General features: G+C 43.8%; 1 protein-coding gene across 6 annotated transcripts in view; it reads left to right on the top strand.

The window, feature by feature from the left end:
* The window catches only part of EPHA6 (EPH receptor A6), an 855,214-nt gene extending 833,892 nt beyond the window's left edge, over window positions 1-21,322 (top strand). For all 6 annotated transcript variants that reach the window (XM_039534481.1, XM_039534488.1, XM_039534472.1 and 3 more), the window contains 4 exons: window positions 692-841; window positions 8,645-8,838; window positions 19,308-19,457; window positions 20,934-21,322. In XM_039534481.1, coding sequence (XP_039390415.1) covers window positions 692-841; window positions 8,645-8,838; window positions 19,308-19,457; window positions 20,934-21,048 — 609 coding nt within the window. In that variant the 3' untranslated portion in view covers window positions 21,049-21,322. The remainder of the gene's footprint in view (window positions 1-691; window positions 842-8,644; window positions 8,839-19,307; window positions 19,458-20,933) is intronic.
* The last annotated feature ends 191 nt before the right edge of the window (window positions 21,323-21,513 follow it).

Genomic DNA, 21,513 nt, shown 5'->3' with positions numbered 1-21,513 from the left:
AACCATAAACACATGAAAAGACCTAGGTTTACAATTTATGATTAAAACTCTACTATCTACACAATATACATAGACATAAAATGTAAAAACTTAAATATCTTAGAAACAGTAGCCAATCAGTTGTTTTAATTGTCATATTTGAATTCAGCACATCAAAATACATAATAAATAGGACATTTTATCTCTGAAGCGGACGACTTCTCAAAAATTATAGACCAGTGTAATTAACACAGATTTTTGTTGAAGGAATGCATCAGGGAAAAAATCATTTTACTCTTAAAAATGCAAAAGAATTTTCCAGATACAAAATGTAATAGATAAAATATAACTGATTATAGTGTATAAATATAATATCGTGCAAAAGACCTCCACAGTGTGAATTTGTTAGGGGGTAAATATTTGAACTGTGGTGATCAAATTTTTGCAAATGCCTTTTTGCAATAGTAGTGTCATTAAGTTTAAGGCCAGAAAAGACCACCAGATCATCTAGTCTGAGATTCTGCATACCACAGGCCACCAATACCAACACTGTCATTTATAGTAAATTGCCAAGGCAAAACTGTATTGTCAGTCTATTTCACAGACAGCAGAATATGGAACCTCAACAGTGAGGGGATTTATTTATTTATTGTTAAGGTACTTGCAGTTCTGTATTCTAGTGATACTGAGAAGTTTTTAATATGTCTTCCAGGGTGGAAAAATCCCCATAAGATGGACCGCCCCTGAAGCTATAGCCTACAGAAAGTTCTCTTCAGCAAGTGATGCATGGAGCTATGGGATTGTCATGTGGGAAGTGATGTCCTATGGAGAAAGGCCATATTGGGAGATGTCTAATCAGGATGTAAGTACTGCATGGGACCGATCTCCCACTCTGATTAAATGTTCCTTGCAAATGATTGTTACCCCTATCATTTTTTGCTATCTTATTTACTTTCTCAATCAGATCCTTAGCTAGGATAAATCAACTTAACTCCACGGACTTCAATGAAATGTTGCTGTTTTACACCAGCTGAGGATCTGCCTCTCTCTAAGTAAAATTTTGACTGGTTTTCTGGAAGGGCTAAAGCCACACTTCAAAAAGTTCTAATCAGTTTGCCAGATTCTGGGATCGGATGTGTGCAGCTTCCATCCAAGTCAGTGGGAGCCTTGTGCCTGCACCTGAGAATACAGTTTGCTCAACAAAGTAATATATCAATTCCTCCATGAATAGTGGTGTTATACCAGTGATCAGTTTGGTCCAGTATATCTACGGCACCCTGATGGTGCCCTTCAATTAACATACTTTAGGTAGTCAATCCCAAAACATGCCTGGGGCTAATGGGATACAATTTGAAGCTGCCGTGAGAAGAATATTTCTAATTCTGCTTTTTAATCATTAATATACAATGTTTTCTTTACAAACTATCTGTAGTTTTACATTTTGTACAGGACAGTGTAAAGCTATAAAGTGATATATTTTTCTCTGCCATTTGCTCAAAAAAGTTTCAACTATACACTGTCAATGTTCTTCTTAACTAGAACAAACTTTATCTTCTAAGGAAGTTGAAAGTTTGTCCTGTAAACTGCAGCATTGAAGGAGATAGGGCAATTTTTATCACAAGTTAAGTTTTGCACAAATACTGCAATTGAGCAGGGCACCCCATAGCTTAGAACAGCATGTCTAAGCCTCACTCAAGAGACAATCTCCCTGTCATGGTGCAGAATGACAGCCACCCCATTCTTACCACACATTCTTATCACTCCTCATGCCCTGCATAGTGTATATATATCTCTGTATCACAAAACTTTTCTAGATGATTATTTTTTTACAATATTGCAAGGATGTTGTCATTCCAAGCTGATTGACAACTTCTGTTAGTTTCAGGTTGATTCGTCAAAAAGAGGTTTGACAGAGGTACTTTTATTAAGGAAGCCACTTTTTTCAGATTTTTTTCAGAATGTTCCAGCAGAAAAAAAATCAGTCATGGCAACACTGCCATATAATCATCATTATGCTGTACCAAAATGTATATCATTGGGATATGGAACAATATGTCTTTCCCAATATAATGTGATGAAGTTTCATTAATTTGATTAAGATGTTAACAAGTAAATGTGACATTCCAAACATTCAGTGGCTTTAAATTGCATTGGAAAATTCCAAATAGTTAGACATGCAGTATGTAAACCTACCTTTGCAGCATATTGTGGCCTATGTTTTAGCACAGTAAGTAACTCTAAGCATGAATTTGTTTTACAGAAATAATCTGAATTTCCCCCAAAGTCAGTGATACTGTAGTTCTGGCAAGGGAAGTGGGGGTGCGGGGAGTGTGCACAGAGCAGATATATAAAATACACCGTGCAAACTTTTGCTGACAAGTCATGCATAAATATGGAGAATCACAGGTCTTGTTGTGACAAAAAGGACAATAGCTACATGAGCTGACATTCTAAACCAAATTCAGAGGTGATATATATGGTGGTGTTACTCGCTCATCAGAAAGACAGTACAAGCGTACCCTAGATACCGAAGGATGGAAGGAGATACAGCAGAAAAAAAATATTAACAAATTAAGGTCGGGACCTTTTCTGACACCATTCCACACTCTCTTTGTTAGTTGCTTTTCCTGCTATTCTCCATATTTCTGCTACATTAGTGTGTAAATGTATCTCCTTATGTCCACTTACCTTCATCTAGCTGACACCACCATTTACATCACTTCAGAAATAGTTTATATTTTTTACAGATCTACAAAGATATCAGCTATTATGACTGTTTTGGAAAATCTTAAAATACGGTTTTTTTAAGTGACACTTATAGTACTTGGCCTCCAGTTGGCCAAATCCAAGTCCCAGATAGCTTTCACCTCATGCCTGTTGGGTCTTCACTGAGCAACAAGAAAAAAATAAGAAGTTATACCCTGTTAATATACTAAATTCCTTTCCTAGCCTGGCTACTGTGGGCTTCTGCACCAGTGGTCAAAATTGTTAGAATTTTTTAATTCGCTGTCACAGATCATCCTACACAAACATATAGGAAAGTATTTACATAGATCAACATTTTCAAACCTAAGAGTCTACAGTTAGTCTGATAAAGTGATATTTAGGTATCTGAATAAAAGTGATCTGATTTTCAGAAATTATAAGCACCCGTAAATACTAGTTAAGTCATTGGGAACTGTAGAGACTCAGCACCTTTGAAAATCAGGCAACTTCTATTTAATTGCCTAAATATGAATTTAGGAGCTGACCTTTAGGCACGTAGGTTTGAAAATGTTGACCATACATTTTGGAACATTACCAACAGCATAATATGTATTCTTAAAAACTTACTCGATTTGAGAAATGTGACTTGTTTGAGTAAATAACCATTTTATTATTGTGTTATGTCATTTCAGATCTGTGGTAATGCTGATTAATGCACTTCTTGGATGTGCGTCAGGCACTAGAGGTGTCCATTAATTAGGGTTGCTGCACAATCTGTCATGTCTTATTGCTTAATTAATAAACATTAGATTAGCTATTGAGCTTTCTGAGGAAACTATTGTACTGATGAACAGATTGAGTTAAGAGTCTAGCTCACTAATACCGTGTGAGGGAAAGGAAGATTTATATCCGATGCATTCAGTTTACAGAACAGCTTTGAATGAGCTCTTCTGGGACACCTATTAGAGGCCGTTGTAAAAATTATTACATATTGCAGAATTTGGATATTCAGAAAAAAATAATATTTAATAGATTGATTGACTATACATAAAACTGCCATAGCAAACTGAATAAACCTTCTCGCTCACTTAACAACAATATTGACATGTAAAAATTCACCATACACATTTCACTAACTCTAACTCTCATCCACAAAACCCACTGATTAACTCTTTCAGCATTTACATCACTTAGAGAAAGAGAGTCTGGCTTTGACTATCTGATTTCTTCTTGATGAACTGAGTGAAATAAATTGATGGTTTCAGTCCAGTTCCTGCTGGTCAAGTGTTTACATCCGAAAACCAGAAGCACAGTTAGCGCTAATCAGTCTTTTTGCTGGCAGTCTTAATGGAGAGTCCAAGTGCCCCCCACTTCTAACACTTTTTAACAGAAGAAATATAAGTGCAGAGTTCATGTCTCCTGCAGAATGATAACTTCTGCCAGGGAGACACTACAGTTACAGCTTTCACCCATCAGGGGCTGATGTGGCACCAAAAGAGAGGGCAGTGGGCTCACCGCCGGAGCAGCCAGCCACAGAGATTCTCCTACAAAGATTCCAGCGCCCTTAGTCCAAGGACAAACCTGTTATGAAGACTGAGCTAAACCTATTATCATGTCAGGTTGAGAGCAATTGAACACTGATTTGCCAATGGGAGGAAGCTTCCACTGACTGCTGCAGCCTTTTCTATGTCTGTTCTGTAGACAGAGGAGGTAGGACTCCAGGAGAATCAATCTGACACTTTCACCAGCCCTAAACTAGCTACAGAAAAGAATATTAAAAGGGGTTTCAAAAAATTTCTTTCAGCTTCTTCCACATTTTATCTCCCTAAAAGTCAAATGTGGTCTCCTTAGATCACAGGTGGGCAAACTACAGCCTGGGGGCCACATCCGGCCCTTCAGACATTTTAATCCTGCCCTCGAGCTCCTGCCGGGGAGTGGGGTCTGGGGCTTGCCCCGCTCCACGTGTGCCATGGCTCCATGTGGCTCCCAGAAGCAGCAGCATGCCTCCCCTCCGTATCCTACATGTAGTGCAGCAAGGGAGCTCCACACGCTGCCCCCGCCCCAAGCACAGCCCTCACAGCTCCCATTGGCTGACAACTGTGACCAATGGGAGCTGCAGGGGCAGCGTCTATGGACAGGGCAGTGTGCAGAGCTGCCTGGCCATGCCTCCACATAGGAGCCGGAGAGAGGACATGCCGCTGCTTGTGGGAGCTGCTTGAGGTAAGCACTACCTGGAGCCTGCACCCCTGACCCTTTCCAGCACCCCAACCCCCTGCCCCAGCCCTGATCCCCCTCTCACCCTCCGAACCCCATGGTCCCACCTTCCTGCACCCCAGAGCCCACACCACCAGCTGGAGCCCTCACCCCCCACCACCCGCAACCCTGCCCCAGACCGGAACCCCCTCATGCACGCTGAACTCCTCATTTCTGGTCCCTCCCCAGAGTCCGCACCCCAGCTCCCAATTTTGTGAGTATTTATGGCCTGCCATACAATTTCCACCCTCAGATGTGGCCCTCAGGCCAAAAAGTTTGCCCACCCCAGCCTTAGATGTTGTACCTTACCAAGACTGGCCTTCTGTTCTCAGCTATATGTATGCCTAATCCCACTTGTTCAGAATCAGGGAGAGTGGGTGGAAGGGACTCTATAGAGTTCTAGGCCTGCCTTTGACACTTGCTTCCTACTGTATAGTTTGGCAAACTTGCATCATCTCTTTGCCCCAGGTTCTTTATCTGTAAAATTGGGGTAATAATACTTGCCTCACAGGGATATTATGAATATTAATCAGTTAATGTTCATATAGTGCTTTGAAGATAAAAAGTGCCATATATGCTATTAATAATAGAGAATTATTAATAATTATTTCAACAGTAGTCTACATCTTTACGTATATTGAAATTTTCCTTTTGAACAAGAGAATAAAATTAATGGACCGTGACTCCTCTACCAAAGAAATTATAAAATGTAATGGGTCGAAGAAAATATAAATGCCAATGAAATCCTTTTTAAAATAATGTCTTTCAGAAAAACCTCATCAGCTTTGTATTGGCGTGATTGTTGAATGTTTTATGCCTAATAAAAGGTGTGGAGCATTTACTTTTGACCTAGAAAGTAAAAACCCCATTCAGAAATTCATCATTTGCAACAAGTACAGTAATATATTAGGCTGATATGTTTTTCTGAGCAGCTAAAGATTGCAGCTTCAGTGACATGAATCCATGAAAATCTATCTACTATTGTAGTAAGTAACTAAGTTTTCTGTAGCTACTTCTGATAGACCTCGATTCCTTCCTGCTTTTTAGAATAGAAACCACGCAGTTGAAATCATTTTTGATTCATTGCATTAGGTGATACTTAACATTTCTTGTTAAACTTTTGGGTTGGATGACATCCAAGATTGGCATAAAGTCAACTGGCCTAGGAAACAGTTTGTGTGGCTGTATCCTTCCTCTGGCAGGATTCTCCCTCTTTATAAAGGACCTGGCAGTGGGGCTTCCCATGCCAGCAAGACCTCCTTTATGAAGAACTTACAGAGCTCCTTTCTTTGTTCTTCTATCCACTTAATAGTTTCCTTTCCTTCCTACAGTTATCAATAGTTTTCAATTCCACACGTGGAGTGTGTGTTATAGCTGCCTGTCTCTATAGACAGAGAGATTTGAACACCTACATATGTATATAGATACAGAGGGTGAGGAGTGTGGTAAAAAGGCTTTATCAGCCTGAGTTTGGGTTGGCCATATTACCTAATGAGAAAACTGTGTTTGAGAATGAAATGGTTGTCGTGGAAAAATACATGTTTACTGAGCAGAATGAAAGGGTTCTGATGACTCTGTTGCTGTGGAAGACATAAATAATCCCCTATTGTGGTAATTTCAGTTGCTGACATTGTCTCCTCTATGGACAGAGTTTTTTCTCCTGAAAATAAGCATGGAAGGGGGAAATTTCAAGAAGATTTCCATGTGGGCTAACTCCTGGAAATGATCTAGTGTTTATCCCATTGAGAGGAAAGGTAGCAGCATGAATGAGGGGGCAGGGACTCCTAATCACATGGAACCTGAGGACCTGCAAGAAATCTGAGGCCAAAATCTACAATTTCCAGGACACTTGCAACACGTTTGTCCCTCAGCACACACTCTCCTGCTTCATACCCCAGGCAGCACAGCCAGCTCCCCCATTAGTCTCTGATCTATCAGTGAACGTTACACCTAAGCATGTAGGAAGTGGAAGAAGCTACAAATTGGAAGATATCTGTGGCAAATTCTGCTAACTCGTGAGTAAAGCATACCAACTAGTGCTATTGCAGAGTGGTTAAAACTTAGCCCACCACAATCCCAATTGCCCATACAGCTCTAAACAAATGTTTTTTATGCACAGTAGGTTTCTGCCAGTGTACACTGTTGCTCAGCTCTCCTTTCTAAAAATTTAGGCCCAGTTGAGTGCAGTTACCATGCTCTTTCTTCCCTCTGCCCCACAAGTGAAGGGGAACACAGGTCTTAATGTAGCTTCATTACTGTTATTAGCATAATGCATGCAGCATAAACAGAATTCAGAAAGAAAGAAAGCTAGAGTCCCATGCTAATAGGATTGAAAATACAGAAGCTACAGCTATAAAGCATTGCTTCATTGTAAATAATGTAATGTGCACTCTGCCTGCTGTATTGATTATATGTGCAATGCACACATATATTTTAGTATAATTATACATACACATACATTAAATGTCACTTTAATGCAGAGTGCATGCTTTCAACAGGTATATTTCTCACAAAGGCCAATGTATTATTGTAAGTATTGTGATTTACTTTTCAATGGACATTGTATATGGGTTGTTGTCCTTGGAACAGCTGCTGCTTTCCCTCCATGTGCAAAAGCATAACTACATCATTCTCTTCTTTCAACAGCTCCACGGGCTCCCTTTTCATTTCAGGATCTAGTAAACATTCCAGTCTTCGTTTTTAAACCTTTCATGAACTCACTCCAGCTGACCTCTCACAGAACTTGTCTGTTTCTGCTTTCCTTCCTGCTTTCTCCACTTATGTAGCACTGGCCTGTTTGTCACTTTTAGCCGTCTCACAGAGTTACTAAACAAAACCACCTCATCTTCAGCTCCCCCTACATGGAACAGTTTTCCTATATCTGATCTGTCCATTTCTTTTCAAACCTCAGCTGAAAACATATCTTTCCACCCCTGCCAATCCTTGCAGTTTCACTTTCCTGGTATTTTTATCTAACACTATAATTTCAGCTTATATTATTATTATATAACACACGCACACACACACACACACACACACCCCTAAAGTATTGTCAGATGCAGTTTTTATGAAAGATGCTGTACAAGATAAAGTTGCATTATGCTGTATTGCAAAATGGCTTTCATTGTCTGGATCAGTCATACTCAGTCCTGAAGAGGAGGAGAACCACTTTGTCATCAAATGAAGTTACTGGGGGCCAGACATTGCACTGTGGTATTTGCACTGTGACAATCTCATTACAGCATGACATTGGCATGTATTAATGCAATGTCACAATGCAAATATCAGAGCACATTAGTATGAGATTATTTTGTTGGCTTCCTGACTTCAGGTTGCTGAAGAGGAACAGGATGTTTCTTATTTCTCTCCTCTTCTCCTCCTTCACAGTCACTTAATAGAAAGGTTAATAATAATAGAATAAATAGTAGAAATAGTTAAAAATAATAGAACGGGACACTTTTGTGACTAATGCTTTGTGACTAATGCTTTGCTGGCTCTGTCTGAGACTGAAAGTGTAGTGTAAAGAACACTAGTCAAAATCCTGGCCTCCACCCTATCTGCGTGTGAGGATCTCAGAGCTGCATACAATGCTAGACCATGAGGGTGTCTTAGTCTTGATTTATCATTGGTCTGCATTCCTAGTTTGATATTGTCCTTATGTGTGTTAATACGATGCTCTGTAATCACTCCTATTATCTTTGTTTAGGTTATACTGTCTATAGAAGAAGGTTACAGGCTTCCAGCTCCTATGGGCTGCCCAGCTTCTCTCCACCAACTTATGCTTCACTGCTGGCAAAAAGAGAGAAACCACCGGCCGAAGTTTACTGATATTGTCAGCTTCCTAGACAAATTGATCCGCAACCCCAGCTCCCTTCATACCCTAGTGGAGGATGTACTTGTGTAAGACTCACTTCAATGCTCTTTCCTCATACAATCATGACTGCCATCAGATAACATACTGGCTTATGTAGGGACGGGATATCCTGACACAACTCTGAGCTCAACTAGTGCTTAGCTGTTAAGTGTTGTGTGTTTAAAATCATTCTGAGCCTCTTACAAAGTGTATTTTATTATCAAATGAAACGGGTGAAATTGCAAACAAAAGGACTTTTTTTTCTCAAGTACATTGATAGCCATTATCTTTTTTGGTCCAGCATTTTCATCTCTCTCTTTTGTTCGTTCTCTGTCAGTCTTTGGTCTTCATGAGTCTCCTCTCTGTTTTTTCCACCTTTTGTTTGGTGTTTGTCCTATACTCTTGTTTTCCAAGTTCCCTCTTGTCTCTTCAGTGCTCTGTCTCTTCATGTGAACAGTTGGTAAACTGCCTTAGAGTATTATCCTTCTGAATCTATTTATACGCCATACTTGCTAAGTCATGCTCACCTTAGTGGAAGAGGGATATTATATAACACATCTATGGCACTCCCGTTCCACAACAAATTCGTGGAGGTGCTACCCAAAGCTTCCTCCCTATTCCCAAAGTAATATTATGCACATGAATAAAGCAGATTTTAGGTGTAGAGCTGTTGAAGAAATGACTGGCCACTCTGTAATCACAGTGAGCCAAAGTCATCCTAGACGTAAACTGAAATCAGTGAATTCATATCAGGGATGAATTTGGCCCCACTCATTCATTACGGGCAAAATTCACTCCAGTCTGAAGGGCCCTCTGAGCCTCTTAATATTTCATAGCCTCACTGCAGGTTTTGGGTGGGGTGATGCAGTGTCCCGAACCAGCGACAGTGTCTAGCCCACTTGGGGGGGGGGCTTGGGGGCCTGCACCAGAGTGTGGAGAGAGGCTGGTAGCTAGAGCTAAGGTTGGGGCTGGTGGTTTGCCACAGGTAAGCTTGAGGGGAAAGGCTATTAGGTAAACCCAGGCTAGGTTTAGAGCTGTGGCTGTCTGGCCACCCCAAATTTGGGAGATAGTTGGGGTTGGTTTGTTTCCCCGCACTAGAGTCAGAGTTTGGAATGGTTAGTGGTGTCTTGCTAAGGCTAGGTTTGGAGTGGTATTTGCCCCTGTAAGTTGCCCCACTGAAATTAGAATGTTAAAAAGTGCTCCAAAACACACATAAACTAGCATGTGCTTCTTTGAGAAAATATACTTTCAAAGTGATGTTTTTAATTACAAAATACTGATTCTTCAAAGCGTTACAAACACATTTCTGCTGTTCAACTTGTAATCTAGTCAATTTTAAAAGGTTTGTTTTAAAATAGTTTCAGATATTGCACCTGTCCCTCAGTCTCCCTGCCTATTTTTGTGGTTTTACTATATTTTTTTCATATTTTATAAAATGTTTCCCCACCTCCTACCCCCACCTCATGTGCTCTGTGAAAGAACCACACAGGCTGGTGAAAATAACAGACAAAATAATTTACAAAGCAATTATACACAATGTGCTGCCAAATGCATACAGTCACTGGGAGCCAAGAACAGGCCCCACCGCGTGGGTTAAAGTCCAAAGGAAATAACAGGGAAACAACCCAACAGAGAATGTTGTTTTCTCTAATCTCTTAATTTTTACTTGAAACAATAGGAGGTTAAAAAATATTGAGACAGAAGTGTGATTGAATTAGCTGTACCCTTTTATTTTTGTTTATTACCATACATAAAATCCCATGAAAATCAGAGTATAAAATGTAGTTCTTATTTGCTCTTTAGGTTAGTACTCCAGCTGCTGCAACCATTGCCTAATAATGTGGCAATAAACAGCCATTCCCTTTTTCATCTATTTTCTATGTAGATAAAGGTAAAAGTTATTACCCAGCATGGTATTAATACTTTTTCATTCTAACTGTGCTATTTTCCCATAATAGCCAAGGTTAAATCTGCTTTTATACCCTCTGCTTTGCTTTGGTGGGTTTCAAAATTAGTCATTATCTTCATCCCAAGAGTTCAAATTCTTCTTCAAGTGCTAGTCCATATGCATATTCCACAGCTGGGGTGTGTTGGCCTGGTGTGCAGGCATTGGAGAATTTTCTGGTCAACTGTACCCACTAGGGTGGCAAATGCACCTTTCATCTCCTCATGCATTCTGTGAGGGTACAACGGGTGATGCTGCCAAGCCACAGCTAGTTCCTTCTCTACTACCCACGGGTACATTTTGGAGCAACTCTCTTCAGATTTTCCTACAATTTGGCTTCTATTTAGTTAGCCTTGTTATTTTAGTCAGATAGGTGCCAGTGAACACAGCAGGAAGAGGGACCCTTCTCCACGGTTGCAGGTAGTACAAGCACCATGGCCAACCACGGCAAGTACCTGGGCTCCAAGAACTGCTTGTCCTGAGAGGCAGTTATGCTGCTGAATGAAGACAAATAAGGTGTCAGTTTTGCCTTGGCAAGGGGCACGCACTAGAATGCTGTGAAATCTGCAGGTCCTTCTTGAAGCAGGCCTAGCACTCCAGGGAGGCACGACAGAGTTTTCCTCATGGAGCAGGCGATAAGGCCAAACTCTCGCCCTGGATTCCAGGCATCTAGGCCTGCGGGGGACATCGATCATTGAAATTGGCCTTGGCATCAACTTCTCTGAAAGGTACAGTGATAGGTTGAACTCGGAGGGCGAGCTTTTGAAGGAGTAGAGACAGAGATCTCCCTCCCATGCTCCAACTTCAAAGCCACATAAAATTACCATGCCGTCAGGCTTTAAGGGTGCCCCAAAACTTTGAAAATATTCTCTGAGCATTGAAGCCAGCACCAGTTGAACAGATCCAGTGGGTCAGAGCTTTCCCCAATGCTGTCGAAGCCGTGTTAGCCTCCTCGGTACTGAGGCAGTCAGAACAGTAACCAGCTAGTGCGGTACCTGCTACAAGTTGCCTCCAGTACAGGATATCCTGATGCCTTCATCACTGGGATCTGTGCGCTCCCAGCTGTACTGACCAACCTACAGAGGCTCCACCACTCCAGGCCTCATCACTGGTCCCAGTGCCCTTACAGCTATTGGAGCTGCAGTCACCCCTGATGCCATCCAGATCCTTGGACGTAGCAGCGTCAATGTTTGTGCCACATGGTCGGGGTCCCCCTACAGCAACAGGGTGGGCACCATGTTCCCAGAGGACTACACTGTCTCATCCTGTAAGCCAGTAGTCTGAATGAGCTTTCTCCTTCCATCAACTGATGCACTGAAGAAAACACCTTAGGAGCAGACCGTATTTGCACACATATACCTACTGTGCCTAGGAGATCAGCAGACATACCTGCTTGGCCAAAGTGATCAATTTTGGCAGTCTGGGGTCAAAATTCATGTAAGTCTTGGATGCAAGTGTAATGAAATGTTGCTGTTGTTACTGTATGACTAAACAGCAGCAAAACTTTACTTAATATAACCTAATTGAGGAAGTCAACCTAAATGTATGTGGTAATGTGAGGTAGTGTTACAAATTCAAGTGAAGGTCAGAGGGGCTGGGGACAGGTGTTCCAACCTGGCGATGTAGAATCTATTTAAAGAATCCTAGATGCATTTGACCAGCCCCCTCCAATGTTTAAAGACAGAGCTGATTAGACTCAATTGAGATCACTAGAGCTGCAGTCACTGATAAGGTGGTCTGGGGGCTGAGCCTAAGACCTGGTTTGGGGACAGCATTGTGGTGAAAGACAATGCAGAGGAGGCAGCGGCAGTGAGGTTCCCCACTACCCAGTGAAATCACTAAGAGCTGAAATCACTAAGGGTTGGGCTAGGTGGTGGAACCTTAGAACACGGTATCACAGATAAAGGCAGAGGCAGCAGTGTTGGTGACAAGCAGCAGTAATAATAACAGTGAACAGAGGGAGTGGTAACATAGCAGCAGTGGCAGAGGCATCACTCAACCCTCCCCCATCAGAGGCAAGAAGTGAACCCACCTGAATGCACTCCTGGACTCTGAGACTTCACTGATTTCAGACAATACACCCCAAGTGGGGTGCAGTGGAGGGAAAGGAAGAGTGGTGTGTTATTGGACTTTTACACCACAAGGTGGGAAACTGAGGAAAAGACTACTGCCGAAGATAGTGTGAGGTGGGTGTTTACTTAATTGTCTGCATATTTTTGAATTATTGTAGTGTTTTCTCAAATTAATGCTGTGTTCCTTCTACTCTTCATAAAAGTTTTATTTTGCTACACACAGACTCATTGATTACAAATGGGGAAATATTGCCTATTAGAGGCACCAGGGCGGTAGTTAGTTTTCCCAGATTTCTGGGTTGCAGCTTGAGCTGGTTCTGCTTTGCAGTGTTAAGAGGAACCCCTAGATATTGAATTCAGCCTCAGAATAACAGTGGACAACAAGAGAACCTGCCACGGCCAACAGAAGTTGACACCCAAGCATAAGGAGGCGAAGTGCCTTGGCCTTCTGGATCAGAAATCATAGTCCACCTCAAGCCTCCAGATGAGGATATCAAACTACCAGGCAGTCCTGGCAAAATATGACCATGTCAACTACTGTGCTTTGCAACATTTTATCAGTAGGCTACTGCCAGGATGACTTCAAACTGTTCCTGCAGAAAGATATTTGGTTGACTGGACCATCCTGCATGTGGCCTTGGATGTGCCTCCAGGTCAATGGTAACAGCGATCACGATGTGCTGCTCTTAGTGGCTCATCTTGGCAGATATACCTAAGGAATTACAAACAACCACTGAAGATTTGTCATTCAAGAGCTGCTTACTCATCCATGATAAGTCTGACGAGACTGTGACAGGGGTGCACCAACCCCGCACTGGTGAGGCGAAGGTTAAAGGGCTGCTTTGGGCCCAAGATGCCACACCCCCCTCGCCTCTGCTGGGCCTGCTCCCAATGGAGGGAGCATTTAAAAGGGAGTGACTCAGCTCAGTCTGGGCTGACTGCAGAGGAGAGCAGTTGGGTACAGCTGCTGGAAAGCTGCCAGGGCTCCATACCGCTAGGACCAAGCCTTATAGCCCAGCCATGGGAAGCCTGTTGACCACAGACACTGAGGGTGACGACACTCTGGGGCGCATGGAAGAGACTCTGGAGACACATCAGAAGGGAACACAGGAGGAACCCCAAGTCACCTGTGATGACAGTGGAGGGACTGGAACAAGGGTAGGAAGTGACCCAGGGAGCATGTTTAGGGTATCAGGCCCTGAGCCTTGTGGCAGGGCCACTATTTCAAAGGGCCCTGGGTCGGAACCCAGTGGAAGAGGATGGACTCTGGGTCTCCCTACCACCACCACACACCCCCGACCAGTGGGCTACCCTGAACTATTGCCACTAGGTAAAGCAGCCTTTGGACTCTCATCATTGGGCAACACTACCATTAGCTGTAACTGCCAGGGAAATTGACCCTTAGACTCTTGCCAATGGGTGACACTACCCTGAGCTATTGCCGCTAGGCAAAGCAGCCTTGGACCCTCACTATTAGGCATTGCACCCTGGAGTACTGTCATTACACGGTACTGCCAGCCTATAGCACACCACCAATCCCCTAACAAAGGCAGTGAAATCCTTTAAGGACTCTAGGGCTATCCTCAGGTCCTTGGGAATCTATCTCCTGGACTCCACGCGGAGGCACTTCAGGCCCTAGCCTTAGCAGCAGCAACCACCATTTTTCTAGTAAGAGGCCACCAGAGCCTTTGGGTTGCAGGCAGATGTCCTCAAGAAAGAAGCCTGCTAGAGGATATACCTTGCAACTTCACCACTCCTCTTTGGTACCAACCAGGTGTAAGCAGAGTCAGGATGAGCTCTACGCTGACATCTGGTGGTAGGTTATGGGGAGTGCGGAAAGAAGTTTCAAATATTCGCATTAGCATTTCAGTTATTTGCATGGGCACTCCCACCCCACTTAGCATACCGTAAAGCAGCCTGGGATGGTTATTTTCACAGCTATGGGAGCCCCAATTTTGTTGTTATTGGGGCAGGAGCAATAAAATGTTGTCATCCCGATTAAGTAAATGAGGAACTACAAAACTGTCTTATGATAGACAACTAAATAGCACTTGCTAGACAAGGGACATGGGTTCCAAAACCCAGTCAAGAGAGAGAGGCTGGGGACAGAGATCTGTACTTGGTGGTGCAGGCTCTTTGTATGAGCCAGAAGCACCAGTTCCACCTGTGCCTCTCTCCACTGTGGAATGTCAGAGTTAATTTTTGATTCCCTTAAGAATCTAAATGCAGGTTACTGAGCTGAATTCTCTGGTACTGGGGCTCCCCTACTAAGAGCTGGAATCACTAAGAGCTGAAATCACTGAAGAGCTGGACTTGCTGAGCTGAGAGCACTGAGTACTGTGCTAATGAATGGGGGAGCCTGAAGCCATACTGTGGAGCAGAGCAGCTGGCAGAGCAGAGTGGAGCAGTTTGTGCAGCCACTGGGTGAGTGGAGCCAAGCAGCTCGTGAGTACGGCTGGCGTGGCTCACAGGACAGCTGGTGGACCAGAGCAGCTGGCAGAGCGGAGCAGCCCACAGAGCAAGCGGAGCTGAGCTGTTTGTGGAGATGACTAGTGGAAGCAGAACCCCACGAAGAGGCAGGGCAGTTGGCCCTGAAACCACATAAGGTGCCCCTTTCTACCCAGGCTGGGGAGGGGGACCTCTGCAGAGAGACTCTTGAGCTCTGGGGCTGCACTGACCCGGGACAGAGACTTTTGGATTGTGGGACTTTTGGGACTGTGGGTGATTTGGGGGTTGCTGGACTCAAGGGCCCCGAGAGAAGGACACGGCCCAATTTGCTGGAGTGGGTCTTTGCTCACGGTTTGACCTATGAACTCTAGCTGAGGTATTTTCCCAATTTAATGCTTGTTGTTTGTCATGTAATTAAACCTTTTCTGCTACACCAAGACTCTGTGCTTGCGAGAGGGGAAGTATTGCCTCTTCGAGGCACCCAGGGGTGAGTGTAAGATTTTCCCAGGTCACTGGGTGGGGGCTTGAGCTGGTTTTGCATTATGTTGTGGGGAAGGGACCCCTATGTATTGAACCCGGCCCTTGCTGCTATCCTTTCGGCCCGGCAGAAGGGTTACACAGGCAACAAATTTGACTTAGTGCCCAAGGATAGCATACCAAGTGTTCCACAATCTTTGCCTTCCCCTTCTTTTGGCAACCGTTTGGCTCACTTACTTCACACCTGGTCCAGCATCACTTCAGACCACTAGGAGCTGGAGGTGGTCCAGAAAGGCTATGCCATCATTTCCTCTCTCTTCCACACAATCATCCTCCCTCCATATTCCTCTTCAGGGACCCCCTCCACAAAATCGTGCTTCAGCAAGAGGTGTATTCCCTCCTTGCTTTGATCACTGTAGAGGAGGTTCCTTCCTGACAGGGGGAAAGGGGGTTCTATTCAAGATACTTCTTCATTCCCAAAGAAACCAATGGGGCTTTGACCAATATTAGACCTCTGAGGCCTGACTACCAACAACAAACATCTCAAGTTAAAGATGGTCTCCCTCGCATCAATTATCCCCTCCCTAGATCAGAAAGACTGGTATGTTGCCCTCAAGCTCAAGGCTGTGTACTTTCACATTGTGATGCACCCATCACACAGGCACTTCCTGAATTCTGTGTTCAAGAACAATCATGATCCATACTGGGTTTTGCCCTTCGTGCTGTCTGTGGTGCCCCAGGTGTTTATGAAGTGTCTAGATGTGGTGGCTGCCTGCCTCAGAACAATGGCTAGCCAAGTGTTCCCATACTTAGACAACTGGTTTTTCAGCAACCACTCAGGTCCAGGCCAACATTGGGACTGTTCTCCAACCAGGGGCGGCTCCAGGCCCCAGCACGCCAAGCGCGTGCTTGGGGCGGCATGCCGCGGGGGGTGCTCTGCCCATCGCCGGGAGGGCGGCAGGCAGGGCTCCGGTAGACCTCCCGCAGGCGTGCCTGCGGGAGGTCCAGTGAAGCCGCGGGACCAGCGGACCCTCCGCAGGCACGCCTGTGGGAGGTCCACCGGAGCCGCGGGACCAGCGACCGGCAGAGCGCCTCCCGCGGCATGCCGCCATGCTTGGGGCAGCGAAATGTCTAGAGCCGCCCCTGTCTCCAACCATTTGTGCACCTGTGCCTCCTGGTTAATGAAAAGAAATCCATGTTAGCACCCACATAGAGGATGGAATTCAGCGAGGCTGTGTTCAGTGCAAAGGCAGCCACTGCCTACCTACCACTCAACAAGTTCCAGATGCTGCACAATCTCTGCTCCCATTTGCAGACCTATCTGCTGACACAAGCAAGATTCTGCCTCAAGCTTCGGGATCTTATGGTGACCTGAATATTCATCAGCCCATATGCAAGGTTTCACTTCTGGTACCATCAAGCTTGGCTGTCCTCCATCTACAGCCCAAAAAGACACCCATAGACAAGGTGCTGCACCTCCCTCTGGCAATTCTCTAATCACTGAGCTGGTGAAAGGACCCAAACAACATTTGCAGAGGGGTTCTGTATAGTCCCACTTCTCCCTCAAGGACAATGATCACGGATGCCTCTACATTCAGGTGTAGGGGCTCACATGGGCAATCTTATAGCACAAGGCCATGCTCATCAATGTGTAGGAACTCAGGGCTGTATATAGAGCATGCATAGCCTTCCTGTCAGTCATTCAAGGTCAAATGATTCTGGTAATGTTGGAAAATACCACTCCAATCTTCTACCTGAACAGGCAGCAGAGGGGGCACTAGATCACAGGCTCCGTGCCAGGAGACCATCCAAGTGACTCTGCAATAGGACATAGCATCTCCCTGTCAGCGGTCCATCTCCTAGGAGTGAACAATGTGAAGGCAAACGGCCTCAGCAGGCATTTCTGTGACAATCATGAGTGATCGGAGCACTAGAGGGTGGATCCTCCAGAACATCTTCCAACAATGCAGGGTCTCTCACTAAGATCTTTTTGCAATGAGGGAGAAAAAATGTCACCACCTCAGCACAGGGGAGGAGGAACAGAAATCCAGGGTCTCATTCAGAGGCCTTTCTCCTCCCATGGACAGAGGGACTGTTCTATGTGTTCCTTCCCTTTCCCCTGTTCCCCAGGGTACTTTGGAAGGTGGAAGAAGGCAATCCTCATAGCCCCAGCCTGGCTGAGACAGATATTGGACTTCTGCAACCTCTCCATAGCCCTGCCAATCACTCTTCCCCTGATTCCCAGCCTCCTGGGATGTGACAGGGTGGTTTTGTGGAGCAAACAAGGAGAAGAAGGGCACATGCTCTACCACAGTGAGTACTGCTGACTAGAAAATTGTCATATGCATGCTCACTGGATTTGCACTCACCCACTGTGGAATATGTCAGACTACACATCTCAAAGAACATCAGTTACTGTAAAGGTAAGTAACCTCTCTTTCTGCCGGCTCCAGGGGTTTTGCCGCCCCAAGCAGCCCCCCGCCCTCCCAAAAAGCTGTGATCGCGATCTGCGGCAATTCAGCAGGAGGTCCTTCGCTCCAAGTGGGAGTGAAGGACCCTCCACCGAATTGCCGCTGAATACCTGGACCTGCCACCCCTCTCCGGAATGGCCACCCCAAGCACCTGCTTGCTAAGCTGGTGCCTGGAGCCGGCCCTGCTTTCTGCAGAGATATACTCTACTGAAAATTATAATAATGTGGATAGGTCCATTTCTGAGCTTCTTGTGCATATAAAACTCTCATGGAGTTCCAATGATTTCCTTAATAGTAGCATTAAAAAGGAATTTTGGATGCTATAATATAACTGACAAATTTTAGAGAATGGGCCGGAATCAAAGTGCTAGATCTGAAACTTTGGAGAACTTCAGTTCAGGATCTGAACTTTGCAGCACGAGCTCATCTCTTATTTCTTTCTAGTGTTGATAGACTTAGGTTATGTCTATATTTACAGTGCTGCATCAGCACAGCTGTATTGGTACAGCTGCGCTGCTGCAGCACGTCTGGTGAAGATGCTCTATGCTGACAGGAGAGAGCTCTTCCATCGGCATAAAAAAACCCACCTCCATAAGCGGCATAAGCTTCTCCCACTGATATAGCGCTGTGCACATGAACGCTTATGTTGGTGTAACTTACATCGCTCAGGGGGTGTAATATACACACCAGTGAGCGTCATAAGTTTTGCCGACATAGGCTGTAGTGTAGACATAGCCCTAATCTACAGGGCCGGCTCCAGGTTTTCTGCTGCCCAAAGCGGCGCAAAAAAAAAAAAAAAAAAAAAAGCCACGGCAGCGCGATTGCGCCACTCCACTCTTCAGCGGCAGGTCCTTCATTTCAACAGGGACTGAGGGACCCACCGCCGAATTGCTGCCAAAGACCCAGACATGCTTCCCCAGTAGTGGCCGGAGTGCTGCCCCTTGATATTGGGCGCCCCAAGTACCTGCTTCCTTAGCTGATGCCTGGAGCTGGCCCTGCTAGTCTAGTCAACTTTTTAGTACAAAAATATCTACAAAAGTAAACAAGGCTTTATTTTTTATACTTATTACTTCTTTACAATCTTTTACATTTTGTTTTTGTAGAATGCCAGATTCACCTGGTGAAGTTCCCGAATATCCTTTGTTTGTTTCAGTCATTGATTGGCTAGATTCAATAAAAATGGGTCAGTATAAAAATAACTTCATGGCAGCGGGTTTCACAACTTTGGATGTGGTTTCAAGAATGAGTATTGAGTAAGTATGTAAACTATTATTGGTACACTGGGTAAACTGCAATTGCTCAGATTAACAGTGATAGAGCCTAAATCCTAAGATGTATGGAACAAAAGTATATTTTCACTTTGCTAGTACAGTTAATAAAAGGAAAAATAGACTTTCAACCAAAATATGGTAAGGAAAGATGATGTGGTGATTAAGAGACTCGGTAGACCTGGTTTCAATTCCTCATTCTGCCGCATACTTTTTGTGTGACCACATGAAATCAGTGGGACTATTTGTATGCATAAGTGTGTTGTTGGATAGGGGGCTTGAACTGCTCCCATTGAACCAATGGTAAAATGTACTTAGCTGTAAACAAGATCTGGTCCAGGTTGTGTACACTAATCATATCTTTTCAGTGGTGTGTGCAGTCCCAAGCACACTATTGGAACTCAGTTCTTGATCCTGCTCCTTTGAAGTTTTGTTATTGATTTCAATAGGAGGAGGAGCAGTGAATAATAATGACTGTTGCTATTGGTATCTAATTTGACATTTTACCATACATTGTGGCACGTTTTGAATGTGAACGGAGCTATATAATGCTAAATTCGATAATACTGGTTTTCTGAAAGTTGTATTGTACATTTTTTTTTAAAAATGCTCTTCTTGTCTCAGAGGATTGGCATGAGCCACATAAATTACTCTTTTGTCCTAATGTTTAATATTTAGTTCAGCCAATTCAGAGCTTGTCTATTGTGTGGGGTTTTTATTGTGTGAAGATTTGTCACCAGATCATAATTAACTTTACTGCAATTTTTAATCATTAGCATCCACTAGCTCTTTCCATTTGTCATTAAAGGGTCAAATACCGTCCTCCTCATCCACAGACGGTACTCAATGCAGTTAAATTGTTGGGAGGTTCTACAGTGAAGGAGCTGGATGCTTCATGGTGTTTCCTTTGCATCAGCCTGTTGTAGAAGTAGGTGAGGCAAAGGTGGACTGGGAGATAAGCATGGGCAGAGCTGATGAATTGCTACTGTGCAGATCTACAAATTGTTGGTCTTCTTCCTGCCCCTCCTGCAAGCAGCAGAAGTGCTGCAGCAGCTGCAATAGTGAACATGAAGTGGTTCTGCTTGCCTCTGCAGCATGGGTGAGAAGGATGGTTTCCCTCCTCCCACCCTGTAGAGGTCCCTTTTCTCTGCTTGCTTCTCAGGCTTGTGTCTAGGGGCTGGGAGAAGGATTTTGACCTTTAAGGATACAGCAAAAAAGCTATGTCCTAGCTATGAGATGTGATTTTTTTTCTAAATGGCTGCCTATACAAATAAAGAATAGGTGGGTGCACCTTTTAATGCCTGCAAATTTAGGGCATTTTTGCATATTCAAATCAAGACATTGAATAGTTCTGATGAAGAACTACATTAGGTGCTGAACAATATGTGAAAGCAATCAGAATTCTTTCTGTGTGGCTGTACATGCATCCAAGATGAATTTTAACCTTTCTTTATCTTACAGTGACATTAGGAGAATTGGAGTTGTACTCATTGGACACCAGAGACGAATAATGAGCAGTTTACAGACTTTGCGATTGCACATGATGCACATACAGGAGAAAGGATTTCATGTATGAAAGTACTAGAAGCAACTTTGTTTTGTGCCTCAGCATTTCTAAAATGGAAGATATTCTCATTCCTCCCTTATGTTCCTCCCAACTTCAAGAACTGCAGTCTCCTGTTCAGACTATAAACACGTACTTTTATGTTAATGCTTCCAATGTGGAATTTTTAATCACACTGCATAGTTCCTCCGTCAGTTACCTGCCAATACAATCCTGGCGCACTGTAAGACTGTTGCTACACACTGGTGAATAACTCAGCATGGATGTGTAACTTTGTATAACAGTATTTGGGAAACTTTCATGGACTTCTTTGAAAGTAATAGCCTATTTGGCCTGGTGTGGCTTCCTTATTGATGTATTTAGAGTTTGATGGTAGATCAAAAAGTAATTGACTTTTTTCATGTTTTGTGATCATGTAGCTTCCAATATCAAATGTGCAATCAGAAAAAAAAAGTTTGACATAAATATTTATTTTCT

Source organism: Mauremys reevesii, linkage group 1 (assembly GCF_016161935.1).
Source record: "Mauremys reevesii isolate NIE-2019 linkage group 1, ASM1616193v1, whole genome shotgun sequence".
In the NCBI taxonomy this organism is placed as follows: domain Eukaryota; kingdom Metazoa; phylum Chordata; order Testudines; family Geoemydidae; genus Mauremys; species Mauremys reevesii.
The sequence above is the reverse complement of the archived record's forward strand: the minus strand, read 5'-3'. Positions and strand labels throughout refer to the sequence as shown.